This window comes from Aethalodelphis obliquidens, unplaced genomic scaffold, assembly GCF_003676395.1.
Source record: "Aethalodelphis obliquidens isolate GAN/ISIS:26980383/991018 unplaced genomic scaffold, ASM367639v1 scaffold41, whole genome shotgun sequence".
NCBI lineage: Eukaryota > Metazoa > Chordata > Mammalia > Artiodactyla > Delphinidae > Aethalodelphis > Aethalodelphis obliquidens.
The window spans coordinates 15,405,473-15,427,661 of NW_020837985.1; the positions used below are offsets into that span (position 1 = coordinate 15,405,473).

At 62.4% G+C, this 22,189-nt stretch overlaps 1 protein-coding gene across 1 annotated transcript; it reads right to left on the reverse strand.

Moving 5' to 3' along the window:
• Positions 1–1,047: 1,047 nt before the first annotated feature.
• On the reverse strand, positions 1,048–2,708 carry GPR20 (G protein-coupled receptor 20). The gene has a single exon (XM_027132351.1). It carries the CDS (start codon positions 2,544–2,546, stop codon positions 1,464–1,466), a length of 1,083 nt encoding a protein of 360 aa, XP_026988152.1. The 5' UTR covers positions 2,547–2,708; the 3' UTR covers positions 1,048–1,463.
• Between the last annotated feature and the right edge of the window lie 19,481 nt (positions 2,709–22,189).

Consider the following 22,189-nt stretch of genomic DNA (forward strand, 5'->3'; position numbering starts at 1 on the left):
TGCCTCGCATCCAGGCCTTGCACTAGGGCCCTGAACTCGGGGCCAGGATACTCTGCCTGGAGCCGCCGAGCACGTAGGACTATCTTGTTTTCTTCGGCTGCACCGTGTGGCACGTGGGATCTTAGTTTCCTGACCAGGGATCGAGCTCATGTCCCCTGCGGAGTCTTGACCACTGGACCACCAGGGAAGTCCCACGTAGGACATTTCTCTGCAGACAAAGGGCAAACCTGGGGCCCAGATTCCATCTCACCAGTTTCAGTGGTGGTGGCCACGTGAGAGGGTGGAGCCTGGTGGCTAGAGGTGCCTGGGACGCCCAGAGCTCCTCTCTCACAACAGGCCCCCCCCACACAGCAGTCTAGAGAGGGCTCATGGGAGCTTGCACATTCGACGAGAAGGCATGCAGAGGCTATCCTGGAGTCCAGCTCAGAGGAGGCAACCAGAGGCCCAAGCCAGAGAAATGATCCCTCCCCAGGAAAGGCAGGGAAGCGTGACGAGCCAGGTGAGAGGGAGAATGAAGGGTTCTGAGTGTGGGGAGACGGTGGCCTTAGGCCAGCAGGCCTGGGTTCCAGTCTCTGTGTCTTTGCCCTTGGTTTCTCATCCATAGGATGGGCTGTGAGCCTACTGCCCTCCTGGGCCAGCAGGCAGGGTCTTTCAAGATGGTTCCTAAAGTGGAGGGCTTTGGGAAGATCTGAGTGGTCTCCACGGGGCAGGCAAGGGGATGTTGGAGGAGGTGGGGCTGAGCTGTGATTGGCCATCTCCCACTCATGGCACCTGTATGTGCCACTCAGCCTCCCCCTCATGGCTGGTGGGTGGAAAACAGTCTCCCCTTTGTAGGGTAGTTTCTGGTTTGAGTGTCAGCCCAGGTAGCACAGTGCTCACAGCAAAGCACCCCACGGTGTCAGGCTGTCTTCCTGTGTGATTTATGGATGCCTCAAATGGAGGCCCTGCAGACGTGAACGCTTCACGTCCGCTCACATAACATTTGTGTCCTCTAACACTTCCTTTCTGTTCCTGTTCTTCTCTCTTTGTGGGGGAGGGAGAAAAAGGGGGAGGGGTGGGGAGGGAACCCCTTCAGGTTATCTTTTTAACCCTCTTTGAAATTCCCAGTATCTAAAACATCTTTGTCCATGTTTCTCAGGGACCCCTTCTAGAGGTTGAATGGTCCAAGTGAGAAGCAGCTCCTGGCTACCCCTCTGAGTTTTCAATGGACACAATATTTACCTTAGGGATGGCAAATTATCAGCATTCAGATCACCACATCCTATCTAGAGCCCATGGCAGACATTGCTAATCAATCACAGCACAGTGGCCTTAGACACTTCCTCCACGCAGTGCACTGGGCAGCCATCACCAATTGATCAGAACCCAATTTGCCATCCGAGTAGAGCAGATATCTGTGCTGTCCCCGACCTGGCGTGTCCAGTCCAGCCCTGACCTTTGGCCCCCTTGCAAAGTCCTACCAACTAAGCCTCAGGCCCGTTAGCCAGGGCCTGCGTGAGGGCTCGAGGTCTGGCGCCGAGGATGTGACGGTGAGCCGAGTTCTTGGAGCTCTTGCGCGTGCTGACCACATTGCAGCTGTTGGGCTCGCACCCCGCTCCATGCTGGTGGAAGAGGCCACGGACGGTGGTCTGGAAGCTGCTGGTGACGAAGCAGTAGACGATGGGGTCCATGCAGCTGTTGAGGCTGCTGAGGGTCACTGCCACATGATAGACCACGAGGCTGGTGTGGTGCGGCACGTCGGGCCACAGCGCCACAGCCACCTGGCGGGCGTGGAAGGGCGTGAAGCAGACGAGGAAGATGACGAGCACGGTGAGCAGCAGCTGCATGGCCCGCATGCGGCGCTGGCGGCCCTGGCGCAGCAGGCCCGGCCGTGACAGTGCACACATGATGCGGCCGGTGAATATGCTAATGACCAGCAGTGGCAGCAGGAACTCCAGGACGGTCAGTGCAAAGACGCGGCAGCAGGGCCCGCCGGTGGCCGTCACGCCCAGCACGGACAGGGTCACGGCGCCGGCGGCCAGCCACACGAAGGCGCACACGGCTCTGGCGCAGGCAGGCTGGCGCCAGCGGCGGCCACCGTCGGGCTGCACGATGGCCAGGTAGCGGTCCACGCAGATGCAGGTGAGGAAGAGGATGGAGCAGTGCATGTTGAGGAAGTAGCCAAAGACGTGCGGGAGGGCGCAGCGCAGGCAGCCGCGGGTGCCGTAGAAGACAGCAAAGCGCGTGGGCAGGGACAGGCCCACCAGCAGGTCAGTCACCACCAGGTTGATGGTGTAGATGACCGACGGCGTCCTGGCCTGGGTGCGGCAGCCGAAGACGTACAGCGCCAGCCCGTTGAGCACCAGCCCCACCAGGAAGATGACGCCATGCACGGCCATCAGCGCCAGCCACAGGCCCGGGAAGGCGGCGTGCAGCTCCCCGTCCAGCACAGCAAACAGGTGGAACAGGGGCATCTCCGGCATGCTGACATTGGTCCACGCTGCCGCTGCCGCTGTGGCATTGGGGGCAGCCACGGCCGAGGGCCCTGCGGAAGACGCGGAGGGCATGACAGCGGCCAGCGCACGCCCGGGGCCTGGAAGGAAGGAGACCGGGTTACCCTGGGGTTATTGGAGCCCTGCCCCGAGGCTGGACCTCACCTGGCTCGTCTGCCCACCCAGCACCCCAACATTCCCACCTTTGTGCCTCTGCCTGGCCTGGCCCTGGCACTTGCCAGCGTGCAGCTCCAGCAGAATGCCAGTGCTGTGCACCTGCTGCTTGCTGTAATGGGAGGCGAAAAGCCTCGCAAGACTGTCACCGGGACTGAAAGATGACAAAGGCGACTGGTGTGGCACAGGTAAGATGACGGGCCAAGTGTGTGGTGTTTGAGCCTGGGCTCCAATTCCAGTTGCTTCCTCGCTCGCTGTGCAACCTCAGGCAAGTCGCTTAACCTCTCTGTGCCTCACGTCCTAATCTAGATCATTGGGACTACAGAGCTGCTGGGAGGATTAACTGAGCACAGCAGTGCTCAGCGCACCATTAGCTGGTGCCAAATACACCACGGTTCTGCTAGGACAGAGCCGTGCCTTCGGTCACCCCAGCCCACAGCTCCCGCACCCATGCGACACAGCCCCTGTCCTCCAGGCCACCCATCTGTTCTCACCTCCTGCAAGGCTGGCACCAGGTCAATGCCCTGGGTGAAGGTCCTCATAAGGGAGGCTGGGATTGGGGAGCTGGGAGCCAGCTGGGAGCCAGCCCCCTGGCCACCCCAGTTTCTCCCCGGCCCTGAGAGGTGGCCACCTTTGCTGTCTTGGAGGCCCATGTGGGGTGGCTCACTGGGGCTCGAGCCTGGAGCCAGGTCCCAGCAGCGGCAGCACAGCAGATGTGAGTTACATAAACACTGTGCTCCCTGCCTGGTCCAGGCCTGGTGGCCCAGACACTGCGGTGGGGGCAGGCTGGGGTGGGGCCGCCCACCCTGTTTCTGTTCCTGCTGAGCTGTTTAACTTGCTGAGGCTTATCCCTTTGTTTATAAACGAAGGGTTAACAGGCTCCCATCCCCGCCCTGGGCCAGGCTGATCCTCCAAATAAGGACATTTCTGTCTTTTTCAGGAGAAAGGAGAAGGCTTTGGGGAGAAGCAGGGAGGAGGTGAGGGCACATGGGACACCCCAGGCATAGTGTGCCCTCCCCCACCCGCGAGGGGAGGGAAGACCCCTCCCCCTTCCTGGCGACCAAGGGAAGCGAGGCGTCTGCTGTGAACGGGCCTCACGCTGCCCACTCCCCCTGGACGGCTACTGCACACCCTTGAGCAACAGGCTCCTTCTGGCAGTTTCCACCCAGCGGAAGTCGTGCCCGCTGGGGGACTGGGGACCGAATGCCAGCCTGGAAGGGGTGGGCACAGCAGGGGACCTCTTGCTAGCTGAGGCTCAGGTCCCAACCTGGCCGGGAGGGAGCCCCTGGCAGGGCAGGCGGCCGCCCCCATCCTCCAGCTCAGAGAGGGCGGCATCGGCTGAGCCTCTGTCTCCGGGACGCCGGCCCTGAGCGTCTGCTAACTCTCAAGGCTGCCGGGAGGAGTCGGATGCTGCCCAAGACTGTGTCCGGCCCCTCTGGCCACCTCCAGCGCAAGTGGGCCCGGGCCCCAGCTCACGGGGTCCTCTGGGAGGGCTGTCCTCTGCCCGGTGTCCCCAGCCCCTAACACACAGGGTCTTTGGATGTGTTTGTCCAACGGCAGCTCAGGGAGACAGCGTGCGAGAGTGATGTCCGGGGCAGGGAGAGACCTGTGGGCGTGAGGGGCTGGGGAGCAGCGAGGGGAGGTGATGAGGCTAGGCTGTGGGGCTGGCATCCTGGTGCCTCAGGGCTGTGGGCTTCGTCCTCAGGCAGCGTGGACCCCTGCAGTCCCCCAGGAAGGAGAGGGATGCCTCCCAACGCGTCCCTGCTCTACTGTGGAAAACACGACGCTTCCGCAAACCCCCAGGAGGAAGGGCCCAGGGAGACAGGAGCTGGCCCCAGACACACGCAAACAGGGTTCTGAATTTCCTTTCGCGCGCCTTTCGGTTTTCCAATGTGTCTGCATGAGGTCTGCATCCATGTGACAGTCAGAGACAAATAATAAACACCACAGAAGGTTTCCTCTGGCACTGAGTCCCATCCCAGGGACAGCCTCACACGCTGGCCAGCGCCTCACTGAAGGTGCCGGTGGTGTGGGCCAGGGCTGCACGCCTGGAGCTCCAGAGCAGGGGTAAGCGCGGGACACCCCAGAGGCCGGGCAGGTGAGGACGGAGGACGTCAGCCAAGCGCACCATGATTCTCAGCTCCGAGAGTCTGAGCCTGATCTGGTCCCCGCCCTGGGCGCCGCCGCTCACACACTGAGGTCAGTCCCGGAACACGGCGAACCTTGGCATCTGTCACGCCGGCCGAGCTCAGATCGCGGCCACAGCCCGGGCCCTGCCATCCCCCCGCTTTCTACAGCACCATCTCTTCCCCTTTGCTCTCTGCTGAGTCTGGCTGTCTCTGTCTGTATGATAAGACCCCCGCCACCCCACCCTGCTTACACCGGCCCCAGCACAGCCCTCACCTCTCACGGTGATAACACACTGACCTGATTAGTCACTGGCCGCTCTCTGGGGGCATCTACTCACGATCCCTTTTGTTTCGCAAGATGAGGAGCTCAAACCGTGAGACCCTGGGCCCTGTGGAGGTGGGTTTGCTGATGGCCTCAGGGATCCACAGTCCAGGGCGCTCGGCTCTCTGGGGCCGGGGAGGCACCGGGCTGGGAGTGTCTGGGCTGAGCTGCCTCCACCCCACATGGCCTCAGGGCAGACACTCCTTCACTGGGCCTCGGTTTCCCCCGTGGTCTCCACCGCCTCAGCTCTTGGTCCTCCTTGAGGCTCCACAGGATGGACCGCTCCACCCCCTGAATCTGCTTTGGTCAAGCGCGAGGGCTGCCGTGGGCCCCCCCGAGCCCTGAGCAGAGCGCCCCCCTTCCATGCTCTCAGCACTAGTCCTGCCCTCCGTGGTCCCGCCGGTCCTCTGGTCTGGGGCTGACTCGCCCTCGCGTCCACCATGTCCGCTTCTCCCTCTGTCCACACCCAGGACCCCATACCCCCATCTGCCGGCCCGGGCTGGGCCTGTCCACACTCCCGTGGGAAGATGGGGCTCAGTGTGGTGTGGGATGTCACAGCTGGTGATGGCTGGGGGTGGTGGGCATTGCGGGGAGCACTTGACCAGTAAGAGTAACCAGTGGAGGTGCGCGCTGGGGGCTGGCCCCCGCTCATGAGGGGTCACCCCGGGTGTTGACTAACCTCTCTGAGCCTCAGCCTCCCTGCCCGCAAAGTGACGTAACAACAGCACCTTCCTTCTGCAGTTTCTGAGCGGGTTCATGGCATCGGTTCCCTTGCAGATCCAGGCACTGGTGATGGTAACTCCTTACCCACCTGGCTCCTGGCCTCCTCCACTCACTCAGAGGAAACTGAGGCTCTGGAAGGGACAGGCCAGGGCTCGAACCTGGGTCTGCCTAGTGCGAGCCCACAGCTGGGTCCTTGGGCCTGAGGGAGGGCGGGCACCCAGGCAACGGTCCCCTCCTCTAGCAGGTGCACGGTGGGCACCCACTCCCCACCTGCCTTCCACCCTGCTCCACTCTAAATGTAGCCTGGAATGAGGGGAAAGGAGAGAAGCCTCTGCTCTTCTGTGGGGATAGCCTGACGCTGGCCCTCACACCCGGGCTGAGTGGGGAGGCACAGACCTGGCCCTTGGATGGGCCCCAGGTGATGAGCAAGCAGAAGCGTCCCAGACACCTGGGCTCGGGCCCAGCCCTGCCACTCCCTCGACCCTGGACCTCGGCCAGTCAGGGAGCCTTCTTCTCCTCATCTGCTAAATGGGGTCACTAGTGCTTTCCACAGCCTGAGGAAGCCAGTCTGAGGGTGGCGGCATGGCCCTGTCCCCGCCCCGTTCCTGGCAGGTGCCCTAGTCCTGGCTGAGGTGCAGCGAAGCCTGCAGCTGGGGTCAGCTGGCTGGATCCCAGTGGGCAGGGGCCACGCCCTCATAGTGCCTAGCACCGTGCCGGGCTCAAGGTCTGGAAACTGCCTCAGAGCAACTGACCCAGGCTGGGAGCCTTCACACATCTACCAGCCACTACCCTGGCCTGCTCCGCCCACCCATGCTCAGGCCCTTCCCTGGGCAGAGCGGAGGGCACGCGGACCTGCTCTCCGGGGGCTCAGGGTCAGAGGAAGAGACGCACAGTGGGTTGGGGGGACTGGAGCACAGCCACTAAGAGTCTCGACTCTGGCCTGGACGCCCCACCCAAAGCCTGGCTCCATCTCAGAACCGGCTTGTGACCTTAAAGTCTCTGAGCCTCAGTCTCCTCATCTGTAAAGTGGGCAGAATTGGATCCATCTCTGAGGCTGTACCGACACATTGTCAACACGTGGCCCTGGAAGGGTCCTGAGAGGATTTCAGCTGGTGAGGGGATGGGAGATGGGCCGAGTATAAACAAAGGTGAGGGTTAGGGAAGGGAGGTGCCCTGTGGAGAACAGCAGCAGGAGGACGGCAGGGCGGGCGGGCAGGCCTTGCAGAGTGGATTCTGCACAGCCCCAGGCCCCAAGGGTGAGTGCTGGTCCTGGGTGGACTGAACAGCTGGAGTGCAGCTGTGCGGGTGGAGCCCAGGGCTTCAGGTCCCTGGGGACCTCCCTCCTCCTGCACCTCTCTTCCTTCCTTTTTCCCCTCCCGCCCATCTCAGAGGAAACTAGGGTCTTGGGAGGAAGGGTCAGGAATTCCTCCACTGCCCAGGCTGCCCAGGTCTCAGTCTCCCCATCTACGCAATGGGCAGGTGGCTCTGAGGGTACTTCCAGCTCGGAAGCACTTCAAGGCTTGAACATGTCTGCACCTTTGGGAACGTCTTGGCTGCAAGACTGCTCTGGAAGGCTCTTTCAGGGAGCAGGGCAGAGGGATGGTCGTGGAATCCCGGCGGCTTGGGGACTGGGGCGAGATGTGGGCCCAGTGCTTCCCAGGTTAGGAGGAGCCCTTGGGACCCGTGGGCAGGAAGTCTCAGCCTCCCTCCGCCATGTGTGGGATTAAGTCCTTCAGTGGCTTGGCGCTGCTCAGCTCCTAGCCTCAGACATGGGCTCCTGTAACACGGAACCCCAGGCTACAGTGCTTGGTCACTCATGACCCCAGCCAGTCATGAGGTGGCCTCATGACCCCAGCCCAGCCAGTCACTACCGGCCCTGGGACTTTTGCTGGCAGCTCTCTTCCCTGGGGTTGCCACTCTAGCTGGTTATGAGACTCAAGCTGCTGATGGCCGTATTCCTCTAGAGGAAACCCACCAGGAGGAGAGACTAAGTCCTGACAGGATGGTTCAAGTGCCTGGATCCAGCCCTTCCTGAAGCTGGTCGTCTGGGACTTGGTTATCTCCCTCTTCAGCTTAAGTTACTTTGGAGTTTCTGTCACTTGTGACTAAAATAATTCTGACGATACCCTCTCATTCACCTGTCAGCTTTCTTCAGTTCGGATGCCGCTTCCTTCAGAGAGCCCCCCCCTGATTGCTTCAGGTAGATCTGCTGCCACTTCTGGGCCCTCACTGTACCCGAGGCTTTGCCGTTGCCTGGCCACGTGTCCAGTTTCCCCACCAGCCTGTGAATTTTTGGAGAGGCCTGCACATTCACATTCAGTATACGCCAAGTGGGTGAGTGAATGAATGTGCAAAAGCTCAGCTTGTGGGGCATCCCCGGCGGCACAGCGGTTAAGAATCCGCCTGCCAATGCAGGGGACACGGGTTCGAGCCCTGGCCTGGGAAGATCCCACATGCCGTGGAGCAAATAAACCCGTGCGCCACAACCACTGAGCCTGCGAGCCACAAATACTGAGCCCACGTGCCACAACTACTGAAGCCCGTGTGCCTAGAGCCCGTGCTCCACAACAAGAGAAGCCACCCCAGTGGGAAGCCTGTGCACTGCAACGAAGAGTAGCCTCCACTCGCCACAACTAGAGAGAGCCCGTGCACAGCAACAAAGACCCAACACAGCGAAAAAAAAAAAGCTCAGCTTGCACTCCTCCGAGGACGGGGAACTCACTACCTACCAGGTTAGCCCACTGTAATGCAAAACTCTCTGAAAATAAGAAAGGTCTTTCTATATTGTAGCATAAATTAACTTTCTCTGACCCAAGCCTACAGCCCCTGGCCTCCCTAGAAATACGTCTGCTTTCTCTGCCCCCTACCCATGGGGCCCTGGCGAGAGACATCTGGATTCCTCCTATCATCGTGGAGGGGGCACAATCCATGTTTTATCAACGAGGATGCAGGATGCAGAGACAGGGAGCCTCAGCAACTAGCCTGGGGTCCCCCAGCTGGGCCCTGGGGCTTCTGGCCATAGGTAACCTTGTGGGCCTCCCTCCCATTGCCCCACCTGACCTTGGAGTGAGGGTTCTGACCCTGCAGGGGTTCTCGCTGAGCCTCAGTCTCCACTTGTGTGGAGTGGGGCTGGCACAGCTGTATTATACTGCTCCTCCGGGATGCTGCGGGCCTCAGCTGATTCAGAGCACCTGGTGCAGGTGTGGAGAGGTGCCGGAGAGTGCGGTGGGAGTGCACTGCTGCCACCTGGTGCCTGGTAAGGGGGGCACGTCTCCCCTTGCCCCCCCAGATCTGCAGACCTGGAGCTCCAAGACCCTCTAGGGGAGGCATATGGGGGGTGAAGGATGTCTTCCCCCCCCAATATGCTCTCCTCACAGGCATCTGGTCACAACCAGGCTTCGGAGCTGGGATTGCTGGGCAGGGGTCCTCCCCGGGAAAAGCCTCAGGTTCTGAGCAAGGCTAGGGGAGCCCCCTCCCCAGTCTCCTCGCGCCCCAACTGAATGACGACGCCCCAGGCACCCTCCAACCTCCGTGCCTTTGCCCAAGCTGCTTCTCGTCCCGCACTGCAGTATTCCTGCCCGCTTTCAGGGCTTCCTCTTGACCTCAGCTCCTCAGGAAGCCTTGTCTTTCCACCATGGCTGGCCCAGTACCTCTCCCGGATGCTCCTGCCCCAGCACCGTCCAGCCCAGCACCGTCCCACGGTGCCTCCCCGTTGGACCGTGAGCACCTCGGGGTGGGCCTGGCGGCTTCGGGGCTGGGGCAGTGCTCCTGTCTGCTCCTCCAGCACACCCAGAACAGCCGGGCGCAGAGCAGCACCCATCTTTCTCTTTGGCTGAGTGAACCGCTGAGCGAGCCCGGCAGGGCCTGCAGGGCGAGGCCCGTTTCTCACCCAGGCATCCGGTGCCCTCCCCGCCTGGCCCAGCCCCTCTACAGCCCACCCAGTGTCCCAGGGCCCCCGCCCTCGGCTCCACCCTCACTACCCACCGGTCTTTCCAGCTGAGCAGGTTTAACACCTCCTCCAGGAAACCCACCCGGTCACCCTGACCATCGTCGGGGGTCCCTTGGTCCCCATTGTCCTCCCCCTCCCCCTCCCCTTGGTGCTCAGCAGAGGTGTTTGGTTCAAGTCTCAGAGCCTCAGTTCCTTCACCTGTGATGCTGCGATTGCTATTTGTTGAATGGACAAGTGAGCAAACCAACAAGTGAAATCGGCGGGACGGTTGGGGGTACTGGGTGGCCAAACGGCCGCAGGTGCCCCCCCCAAAGAAGGTGTATAATGACAACAGCAGCAGTGCTAGAGACCCCTGTTTTCCCACCTGAACGGAGGCCTGCCTGGGCCCGCCTGCCCATTCTGGGGAGAGGCCCGGGTCACACCGGGTGCTCAGTGCAGGACTTCTCAGAGCCTTTGTGAAGCTCTCAAACCCGGGGAATGAGCATCTTTCCCCAAGTCACTTGACCCTGTCCCCTCCTGGGCTCCCTCTCCATCCAGCCTGAGGGCCGCACCAGCTCCCCACTGAACACCGATGGGGGATCATGCCCCGCTGCCTCCACCTACAGCTTTCGGGTCCTTGTGTGCCCAGAGACACAGGCCAAGACCCAGAGGCTCAGGGTGCCAGCACCTGCCCACAGGCTGCGAGGGGGACCCGGGCCACACTGACCTCCCCTCCTCGGCAGGTGGGGGGTGCATCCTGACCTCTCCTTGGCTTCTCTTGAAACCACCTTGCTATCCCTGTGTGTCCTCTGTGTCCGCCCAGCTGCCTAGCAGACCCCAAGCCCGCAGCCTGGCTGCCTCCTGTCCTGCCGTGTACAGGACCGGGGCAGCCAGGGGGCCTGGCCTCAGCCCCGGGCAACAGGTACCTGCCTGGAAGTGTGGCCCGAGATCCCATGTTCTGCTTGCATCGGGAGCCGGGAGGGACAGGCATGGAGGACAGGCCCAGCCTTTTTCCTGACCAAGGTGCCTGGAGCGTCTGCTGTGAACCAGCCGCCATGCCAGACACTCTGCGTCCACACGGCAGTCGTGGGTTTTATAGACAAGGAAGTGGAGGTCCAGAAGGCGGAGTGACAGGCCCTAGGACACACAGCGTGAAATTGACGGAGCCGGGACTCAAACCTAGGTCCACTGGCTCCTGGCCCAGGCAGGGGTGGGACCAGGGAGGGGTGAGCATCTCTGGCCCTGGGGTTTGTGGGCAATCAGATTCTGGGTACACAGCGTACCTGCATGTGCCTGTGCCCCTGTTGGGGTGACCCTCACAGCCTTCCAAGGCCAAAATAGCCATTATCGGGGGACCATCTGCCTGATTATTTTCCTGATTATTCGTGGTTCCATGGCATCTGCTTTAGAACATTGCCTGCTGTTTTTGGCTAGTCTGAGTCTCTGCTTGTTCCATCCAGGGACAGCTGGGCCCTTACTGAGGCCCCCAAGGGGGCCGGTCTGGCCCGTGGTCACCCAGCAGGTCCCAGGTGGTGCCAGCTGGCATCAAGCTCCCCATCCTGGCCAGGGCGCCCTCCACCCAGCTCAGGGAGAGGGGTCACTCGTGGGTGTGGGTGGAGTGCCGGGCACCTGGGCTCCCCTTCCACCGTCTGAGAGCCCTTGCTGAGATCTGGGCTCTGATGGAAATGCAGGCTCCTCTGGGAGGGGCCGCCTCAGGCGTCGCCGCACCTGGGGGTCCTGCCGGGGGTCAGACAGCCCTCCCTGCCACCCTGGCTCATCCCTCACCTCGTCCTGATGGTTGCAGCTGCTGCAGCACCTGACCGTTTCCCTGACCCAGCCACCCCAGGGGCACAGGTCATGGATCTGCCAGGTCTCTGCCCGTTCCCTCGGCCCGGCATGTCACTTCTGCCTGCGTCACCTGCTGAAGGCCCCCAGCACCAACAGTGCCCACGCCCACAGTCCTCCCTGGGCGCCTGGACACCCCTCCACTGGGGCAGAGCCCTAATCCCACACTTCATAGCTTGCATCCGAGATGACCCCTCCCAGGGTCTCATGACCCCTCCCAAGATGCCCCACATTGGTGCTGCCTGTGAGGAAACTGAGGTACAGAGAGGTTAAGTGGCCTGTCTGGGGTCACCCAGCTGGGGGCGGAGGAGCTGGGATTTGAACCCTGCTCTGTGGACCCTCCTGCCTGTACCATGCCAGTGAAAGTTTACCACGTCCCACCGTACAGGGGAGGACTCAGAGGTCCAGGGCACGCAGCCCAGTGGCAAGGTCAGAGGAACAATGAGGACCCCATATGCTTTGGCGGCAGCAGACCTGGCCTTGAGGCCGGTGCTGGGGGCACAGAGGGTCTCAGGCAGATCTGGCTCTAGCTTGTGGAGCTCGCAGTCAGGGGCAGGGTGGGGGGAGTGGGCTAGAAAGTGGCTGGGGGGACCACTTTGGCCGCTCAGGAGCAGGAGGGGCCTCAGGAGGACCTGGGGGAACAGTGCTCCAGGCAGTGGGACGAGCACAGCAAGTGCAAAGGTCCTGAGGTGGGAACTGGCTTCTGTGTTCAGAGCACCGTGAGGGGTCTGAGGGGCAGCCTGGGTGTGGTGATAGCCAGCAGGGCAGAGCAGGGTTGGGGTCCACCAGTGCTCTTCAGGCCCGAGGGCTGCCTCCTCTGGGAGGCCCTCCCGGATCACCCAGCTCCCCGCACACCTTCACCTCCACCTGCTTTTTTTGCCTTGCAGCCCTCCCACCACCTGACAGCTTCGTATTTATTTGTTTCTTGTTTTTCCCCTACTGGACTGGCAGTGCCGTGAGGGCCAAGGCCTTTGCTGTGGCTAAATGAACACATGAATGATTTTGAGAGCCCCCTCTGGCCTCTTCAAGCCTTAGTCTCCTCACCTATAAAGTGGGTGTGCTGAGACCCACCTCATCACATCAGGTTACCACAGGACAAAAGGAGACCAGCCCGCAGGCTCCCAGGAGGTGCCCAGGAAACGTCCAATCCCCTCCCCCACACGCCAGGGCTGTAGAAGCAGCAGACTTTGCTTTTTCTGAGGCTCAGAGACACGCAGCAACTTGTCCATGGCCACACAGCCATGAGGGGAGGTGGTGCCCCGGTAACCCTCTGGCTGGGAGCGACCATAGGTTGGCAGAAGAATATGGGGGCCACTGGTAGGGCCAGCCGCCTGTCCGAGGGCTGTGAGCTGCTGCCACCATGCCTCCAGTCCCTTCCGTTCCCAGTCCTGCCCCAGGACGCACAGCTGCTCCTCGTCTGCCCTGCCCAGCACCCTGGCCACAGGCCAGTTCCCAACTGGCCGTCCCCCCCTCGGGACCCTGTTCCTGCTGCCTTCTCAGGGCCGGCACCACCAGAGAGCCAGGCGGGGGCAGTGCCAGCCGCGAGGTCTACGTAGGGGGCTGGGTGGGCCCTGGGCCTCAGTTTCTCCGACCCTACAAGGGTGGGGAAGGGCCGGGCTGGGGCCTAGGACCTGAGCTGTGGGACGTCAGGAGGCGTGCCCTGGTCGGAGCCTGTCCCCACAAATCCCTCACCCCCTGGCCCTGCCCCAGCCTGGGGGATGGTGGTGGCCAAGGTCCCAGAGCTCAAGTGCCTCTCGGGTACCGCAACCCTTTCCCTGACCTCTGGGGCCGCCCAGACGGGGAAATCGAGGCACCCAGCAGATGACCAGTGAGAGTGCTGAATGAATGAAGGAAGGAAGGAAGTTCAGAGGAGGGGGCTTGGGAGCCCTGCAGCACAGGTGGGGCTGGGCACAGCAGGGATGTCCCCTCGAGCCCTGGGGAGCTCTCCCTCCCCTATCCCTCACTTGGCCTGGTCAGCTGTAGCTGCCCTCATCCTCGCCCTCAGTTTTCCCATCTGTACAATGGCTCCCTGCAGGGTGGGACCACAAAGCCACATTTGGGCTCTGAGTTCTCTCCAGCCCGGGTCTTTCTCTGCCCCTGCCCCCTGCCTGCCTGCCTGCCTGCCTGCCTGCACGGGGCGTGAGGACCCCGGCACCCACCATCTCATCTCAGAGAGGGGAGGCCCGGCCGGCCCGAGGGGGACTCACCTCACCTTCGCCCGCGTGGAGAGGAGACGGCCGCGGCTGTGGCTCTGTGGGCCACTTACTGCAGCTTCCCTACGGACCTCGCCTTCCTGGGGGCTGACGTCAGGCCCGCGCTCGGGGCTCCTTTTGGGCAAAGGCAGCGGGGCGGGGGCGGGGTGGGGCGGGGCGGGCGTCTTCCCCGCCCCCGCCGGCCCCCTGAGGAGCGTGGTTCAGGGCCCTGGGGGAGGGAGCCTGGGGCAGCGGAGTCCACAGGCCCGGCCAGGCAGAGGAGGAAACTGAGGCACGGAGGGCAGAGCCGAAGCTGCACCACCCAGGAAGGGGAAGGGGTACAGCGGCTCCAGCCTGGCTCTCTGTCCCCCACAGTGTCCTCTCTGGGAAGGCTCCCTGGGCCTGGAGAGCTCAGCTGGCACTCACGTGTGCTCTAGGAGCTGGGGACACACGCAGATCGGTTTTCTGCCTGGGAGGGGACAAAGGCATCCCGGGCTGCCTCTGGCCATCCTGGCTGCCCCATGCAGGTCTGGGTTGCCGCGCTGCTCTCCAGTTCCGTTTGCCTGTTCTGGCCCTGGGGTGTCTGTGCCCGTGACCAAGGTCTCGAACGTGTGTTGTCTGGGTCTCTGCGTCCACTCGTTTGTGTCCCTGGGGCAGATGTGGCCTCACAGGGGCACACGCATGCCTGACGCCGTGCACCGGCCTGGCGCCACGTGTGACCCAGCATAACCTCTGTGAGTGCTGGTGGCTCTGTGGGAACACGTAGTGGCTGAGAGGGACATCCCTCCCCAGACAGACACCCTGACCAGGGTTGTGGCTTGTGGCCAGGCTGGGGGGTCAGGGTTTTGGGGTCGAGGTCAGGCAGGGCTCAGGGCCAAGTCTGTGACATGCCGCTTCCTGCGCCTGAGTGCCACCTCTGCTCTCCTGTCTCTGTGCTCCTGCCCACTCATGCGGTTGAACCACCCTAGACCCCTCGACGAAGCACCTACTGGCCTGGGGCTGGGCACTGAGGACACAGGCCAGAGACAGGCCCCTGGCCGCCACGCTCTGAGTCTGGTGGGGGACACGGCTTCAGTGCACCAGCGAGAGGGAGCAGGGTGCCGCAGGGCGCTGGCCAGGAGGGCAGCACAGCCGGGCAGAGGCAGGGGTGACAGGAGGTAGGCAGCCTTGGTGGGCTGAGGGAGGGGAGGTCCTCGGGCAGCAGGAACTGCATGCCAGGTCCCCGTGAGTGGAAGGCAGGAATGAGCAGGGCACTTCCACACGGAGTTATAGCTGCCCCTGTGGGGACCAGAATGGGACACTTGACCCGAGGGCAGTGGGGAGCCATTGAAGATTCTGGGGGAGGGTGGTCCTTGCAGCAACCTCGCTGCCCCCCTCAACGGGCTCCCTACTAATGCAGGGCTGAGCCCACAGGCTGCCGTTGTCTCCTTAGAACGCTGTCGTATCTGTCCCAGAAGGGGAAACTGAGGCCCAGAGTGGTGCAGGAGCCCCTGGCCCATCCAGGTCCCTGACCTGGGCTGGCACTGGCTCCTGTCTGGCAAGGCAGGGGCAGCCAGGGTCTTGCTGGGGGAGTGTGGATCCAGCGTTGTTTGTGTGCGGGGCAGGGGTAGGGGCAGACTGGAGGCAGCCAAGACGTGGGAGGTGCCGGAGGGCTGAGCCGTCTGAGGGTCAGGTTTTATGAGCTGGAGGCAGCCCGCGGCCGCTGAGTCACTGGCAGGGCCTGCCAGGCCTCGTACTCTCTCTGAGGGCCGCGGGGCTCTGGGCTGGCACAGGAAGGCTGGTTCCCAAAGAAACCTCGGGGAGGTTCTCTGGAACGCAGCAGATGCTGTGTACTGCCGGGGAGCACCTCTCGCTCTAGGGCGCTCTTCTCTGTAGGACCGAGGGGGTCTGGGGTGGGTGCCGGAGCCCACAAGGCTCGGGGTGACCAACCCCAACAGCGGCCCTCAGCGGAGACAGGGGCACCGGGACAGTCTCAGCCTTGTCACGTCCACAGGCTGTGTCGGGCCAGGCTGTCTGTGTCTGGGGTCAGGGGTCAGATGTTGGCTGGCTCAGGGGTCAGACCCCTTCTGGTGGGTCTGACGCGAGCAGTTTAGGGTGGGGCTGCCCCTCCTGGAGCCAGCCTGGCAGAGAGCCCGCTGAGCTGCAGAAGCCCCCCAGGCTCACGGCTGGGCTGTGAGGCTCCACAGTCGTGTCTCGGGACGCCCCTCCCCTGCGGCCCGCCACCCTGAGGGACTAAGCCACAGAAGCAGCAGAGCAGCCCGGGGGCCCGAGGGCAGGCGGGGGACGCGCGGCAGCAGCCAGGCCGCTGCTCTCACCACCCTGGTGCCTGCAGCGCCAGACCTCATCCATCCTCCCTCATCCCGGTGCTGCCGGGGGATGTAAACAGCGCTGGGACCCAGGCCACACAGTCTGCCCCGGGTGAGGCGGGGTGAGGGGCGCTGCGGGGGAGGGGACGCAGGCCAGCTGGGTGGTGGGGGAAGACTCGCCCCCAGAAGGGGTGATCCCGGCAAGACAGGTGGTAGCGGGGCTGGGTGGGTGGCTCAATGGCCATGCACCCCCTCCTGTGCTCTGGACTCCCTGGAAGGGCCCGGCAGCCACAGGGGAGGCCTGGGTAGGCTGTCGGGGTACCATGTGAGTGTGTTGTGTGTCTGGGTTGGGGGGCCCTTGGGCAGCCCTGTGTTCGAGCCCGGTTGGACCCCTCGCTCGTGTGCTCTGACCCTCAGCGTCTCCCCATAAAGTGGGGACAGCGTGGCCGGTGAAAGGCCCCAGGCCAAGTCCCTCTCCTCTCAGGAAGCACCGAGTCCTGCCACTGCACGTGGGACGTTTCACAGGAACGCTCATCCCCAGCAGATGTGGGGAAACGGGCCGCAGGTGGGGACTCACCCTAGGTGCACAGCCGCCGGTGGGAGAGCTGGAGAAACTGGGCCGGCTCTCTGGAGGGTGAATGAGGCTGAGGTGGGGCACAGATGCCCACCCTTCCCCCACCCCTGTGTCCTTAAATGCACGGAGCTCGTTTGGGCGGGCCAGCTAGAGCTGAAACGTGCATTGTGGGGAAATGTCCAGGGCACTGAGGATGGGCCTGGAGCACAGTTATGGTGGGAGCTTGCTCTGAAGCTCGCGGGACCACCACCCCTGGGCTTTGTCTCCTCAGTTCCCTGAGCCACTCTTCCAGGTCTCATTTGTTACCCAGAAGCCCCTCAGAGCTCATCTTGTGCCACCTTCAACTTTTACAGGCGGAGAATTTGAGGCCCAGAGACGGACAGAGACCTGCTTAAAGCCACACAGCAAATGGATCACTGCAGAGGCTGGCGGGAACCAGGCCTGGGCTTCCTAACTTTTGGGCTGCCTGAGTGACCGGAGCAGGGTTGTTTAATCATTCGTTCAACGCAGCGTCTGGGACTGTGAGAGCAGCCGTCCTCATGGGTCTGCTGAGACTGTGGACCTGACCCTGGGTGAGCCCAGGGTGAGATGGAGGGGGGCTTTTGGTGCTGCTGAAGGAGGGCCTGGGGACTTGGCAGAGGTCCCGAGGCCCCACGGAGTGAGGGGAGGGGCCCCTGTGGGAATGGCAGGGAGGTACGGGGGCGGGGCTGGGCTCATCCCTGAGGAAGTCGAGGGAAGCCCTAGGTCTTTGAAGGGTGGGTCCAACCCAGGAGGGCTTGCAGGAGGAGGAGGCCTTGTCAGCAGCCTTTGCAGGCCTGGAGGAGCCATGGTTCCAGGCAGCAGGTCTCAGGGAAAGAAAGTCAGAGAATCATTCACAGAGGGAACTGTGGCCCCTGCAGGGTCTCACCCTGAGCTCTTGCTCTACCCCCCGCCAGGGGCTGTTTCAGGGCTTCCATGTGCATCACCTCATTTTCACAACAGCCCTGAAAGGCAGGTGCAGTTATGATCCCACTTTACAAATGTGGGGATTGCCGCCCAGAGCTAGGCCACTGACCAAGTCCCCAGCCGGAGAGGAGCTGGCTGACCTCTCAACCCCACAGCACATTTTCTCCACATCCCAGCCCTGAAATACAAGTGTCCGCTTTCATCCCATCCCTACGGCACACACAGACCCTGAGGCCAGCCCTGCTCCGGCCCTTACATGCTTTTATATGCACTTGTGTGTATGCACACGTATGCATGCATGACACACACAGATGCATGCACACAGACCAACACACACACCCCTGCACACTGCGATGCACACACACACATACCTGCATGTATACACACGGGCACAAGATGCACACTCACGTACACTCCCGCACACACACGGACGTGCACGCACACGCATGACACACGCCTCTCCCCAGCTTCCTGGTTAGCGTCAAGTCCTCTTGGGAGGCGTGTGTGCAACCCCCTCGCATGTATCCCGGCTGGGCTGTGGCGGCTGGAGGAGGAATTTCCAAACAGGAAGAGCTCGCTAGGTGGCACCGTCTTCCCTGTGTCAGACATCCCAGCCTGGCCTGGCTGAGGGACAGGAGCCTGTCACCGCTCTCACCGGCCCTCCCGGGATTCGCCCCGGCTCTGCCCAGCTTGGCTGTGGAGCCCACCTGCCCAGGTGGCCCGACCTCTTACAGGTAAGCGAACTGAGGCCAGGAGTGGGGCTCGGCTCTCCAAACTCAGCTGCTGCTCAGCCCCCTCTGACCTCCCCAAGGTCTGGGCAGGTGCTCCCCCGACGGCTCACCTGTGACTGGCCAGGTCGGGCAGGGGTGCACTTCGGTGTTCTCCACACGGCCCTCCATGGGGGCACCCTTGTAACCATCGTGGTCTGATGGAGGGGAAGCAAGGCCAGAGGTCACGCAGCTGGGAAGGGGCGGAGTTGGGGGTTGAACCCAGGCAGCAGCGCGGGGCCTGCAGAGCACTGAAACTGCCCTGCTGAGCGGGTCTGCTTCCTCTGAGGAAATTTCAGGAGCCCATCCGCCAGGCACGGTGGAGAGCTCCCCACATCCTGGAAGCCCCGCACCCGGGGCGGGGAGTGCTGGTTCCAGGCCTCTCCCAGGTCGAGGGCCCTGTCCGCAGGCAGCCTTGTGCCCAAGCCCTGGAGGACCAGGCTGGCCGCCAAGAGCTGCCCCAGCCTGGCCTGGGCTGTGACTCCCTTGGCAGCGCCAGACTGGCCCACTCAGGTCACGGGCTGCCGCATCCCCTGCAGGGCCTTCCTGGGGACCTGCTTTCTATTTTAGCCTTTCCTGGCCTCTGCAAGGCACCATGGGACCGGAATAGCTCTGTCTGTCTCTGTCTGCTCAGCAGGACTTGGCGGGTGGCTCCGGACGCCTGGGCTCTATTTGCTGACCCTGGAGTGAGAGTGGGACCGGCAAGGGGGCAGCGGCCACGCAGGGACACTGTCGCAGCAGCCGCTGTTCTCTACACAGCCCTGTCTACCTTCCCTCCCAGAAGACGGTGAGCTCCCCGTCACTGTAAGTGGCCAAAATAGAGCCCGGATGGGCACATTCCAGAGCTGCTGAGTGGGTATCAGCATTGGGCGGCCAGGAAGACTGATGACCTCTGAGGAGTGGGACGCAGAGACCCCAGACTCTAAACATCACTGATTCTGGGATTCTGCGATTCCAAACTGCTAAGATGTTGTCACTTCTAAGAGTCTGGGGTTAAAGCTTCCGGGACAGGCTCTCCCCAGGCTCCAACCCCCGCCCCCGCCGGAGACAGAGATGCCACCCTGAGGCCTCTCCCCACCGTCTCTGGGGGAGGCTGAGTTCCTTGCCATAACCACACCTTTGCCCCCACTGTTCTCGCCACTTCTCTCCAGATCCAAATCCACCCTAGCTTTGAGGCCACCTCTTCCATGAGGCCTGCCTTGATTGACTTCTCTAAGCCCCGGATTCTGAGGGCAGTTTGGGCCCTGGTCACTTGTCTGGATCTCCCAGGCCAACTCTGTCTCTAACTGGATGTTTAGGTCCCCCCAGACAGGGCCAGAATTTTACTTGTTTCTCTCTCTCTGATGCTCAGTGTATGTGAGGGTGTACGGTAGGAGCTCAATGAATGCAAACGCCGTCTCATATTTTTTTGGCCGCGCTGCACAGCTTGCGGGATCTCAGTTCCCCGACCAGGCGTTGAACCCGGGCCACGGCCATGAAAGCGTAAGTCCTCGCCGCTAGGCCACTAGGGAATGCCCAAACCCATCATTAAAAAAAATTATTTGTTCTGGCTGCGCCAGGTCTTCATGGTGGCATGCGGGGTCTTTTAGTTGCGGCATGTGAACTCTTAGTTGAGGCATGCATGCAGGATCTAGTTCCCCGACCAGGGAGCGAACCGGGCCCCTGCATTGGGAGTGCGGAGTCTTCGCCCCTGGACCACCAGGGAAGTCCTTGCCCAGTCATTTTTAAAGTGGGCAGGCAGCCTGGCATGGCCCCGTCGCAGGCACTCGGACCCCTTTCCTGCCTTTCCAGGTTTCCCCAGCGTGCTTCCTACCCCTCTCACAAACAGGTCGCTCTTCCTGGTGGCCGACCTCCTCCGCTCCTGCTGCAGCTTCCTCTCATGCTTGCTGAGTTGTAGGGCCGCTCACCCTGCCCTCTCCTCCGGGGGCCAGGCAGCCACCTCTTGTTGGTGAAGGGGACGGGGTGGGTGGCATGCACCATCAGTACTATCCCTCCCTCTTACAGGCAAGGAAACAGACTCAGAGAGGGCAGGGGCCCGAGGCCACCCAGCTAACGGGCAGTGGAGCGAGGATTTGAAACAGGCACTTGGGGATGTGATCCCCACGTTTCTCCAGCTGATGGGGTGCGGTGGGTGGCGGGAGCCTGGGTTGGCCCCTGCCTCCCAAGGGTGCCCTGGACACGTCCCAGCCTGTCTCCTCCCTGACTTGGTCTGTCCATCTGGGCAGCAGGGGCAAAGCCCAGATCAGGGTGCTGGGAGGATGTCCGGGTCCCTGTCCATGGAGCCCCACCCCCTGCCCACTGCCCTGAGGAGCGGGCAGCTGGTGGGAACGGGAGGAAGGCTGCTGTTTCTTTTGGCTAGGACAGTGGCTTTCTGGAAAGCTGGTGCCAGTTCTCTGGGTTGGTGGGTAGGGAGGGCACTGGGGTGGGGCACCAGGGAGTGGGCAGGCACCGGCCAACAGACAGCCACACAGAGGTGCAGGCTGCATAGTCCCCAGAGTCCCCACTCAAAGTCCTGAAGACCAAACTGCTCTGAGATGGGAAAGCAGCAGGTGAGGTACAGCTGAAGGGGCTCAAACCCCCTCGGCCGTAACCAGCCAGAGGGTATTGGGATCTTATGGGTTCCGCTCAGAGTGAACTTGATACTTCCCGCTGCAGAACGATCGGTGTTTGGTGGAAGGGGCAGCCCCGGACCCCACTGGGGCGACGTGTAATAGACAGTGTATACGTTTAGTGTCTTTCTCAAGTTGGAACCAGAAACGCATGCAGCCCCGGAAGGTTCACAGGGGCAGCTGTGTGTCTGCCAGCCTCCTCCATTTTACAGAGAGCTGACCCCGGGTGGGTGGGGTCTACGCTGGGGCTGGGACGTCTGCTCCCTGCCAGAGCTGACCCCTGGCTTTGCTGATGGGGTGCGGTGTGAGGTCATCTCCCACTAAGGAAGCACCTTCCCCCCCAGATCGGACTCTTCTGTCCTGTGCTGTCTTCTCAGAGGCCTCCGGGGAAGCTTGGCCCCCAGCCCCACCGGGTCTTGCCCTCTGTCAGCGCTGGGCTGGGCACAGACCTGCTCTGCCCCTGGCCTCAGGGCACTTGCCCAGGAGAAGTGCATGTGACCCTCCCAGGGACCTGGTCATGTCCTCAGGAGCTTTACTTGGTGGGAGGTGACAGTGCCAGACTCAGAGTCCAAGGCCCGGGCTCGGGTCCAGCTGCGGGAGCCAAGGCTGGGGCTTCACGGCTCGAGCCTCAGCGTGCTCACCTGCAGCAAGGACCAGTGAGCCCTCCGCCTCCCAGCTCACAGCCGAGGGGTCGGGGCTCAGCGTGGGACCAGGGGCGGGGCTCAGTGTGGGAGCAGGGCTCATCTGCTGGCTGGGGTCAGTAGTAGGGCACCCAGCCTGGGTACATGCCATCCCACCATCTGACCCTGGCATCTCTAAAGAAAGGTCTTCACGCATTACAAATGACCCTGTGGCCTCCGTGCCCTGCCCTGTCCCTGCCCCAGGGAGGTCTCTCTTTTGGTGGGGAATCGGGGCGCTTGCTGGGTCCTATGGGAGGCCCTTCCCAAGCCTTCCTCTTTCTCCCGATGGAGCTGGTGGTGTCTGGGATCCGCCTGGGAGTGCCTGCTGGCTACTTCCTGCTTACAAGTCATGTCAGGAGGACAGAGGCCAGACCTAGAAGGTGTTTAGATGGGTGGGAGGGGTTGGGTGTGGGTTAAATTTGGGGTAGGAGTGAGGGAGCCAGGGCGGGGGCCAAGGCCTGTTTTCAGGCTGTCAGGATAGCTGCCCATGGTCAAGGGCGTTTTCTGGTGGCTGAGAATCTGGT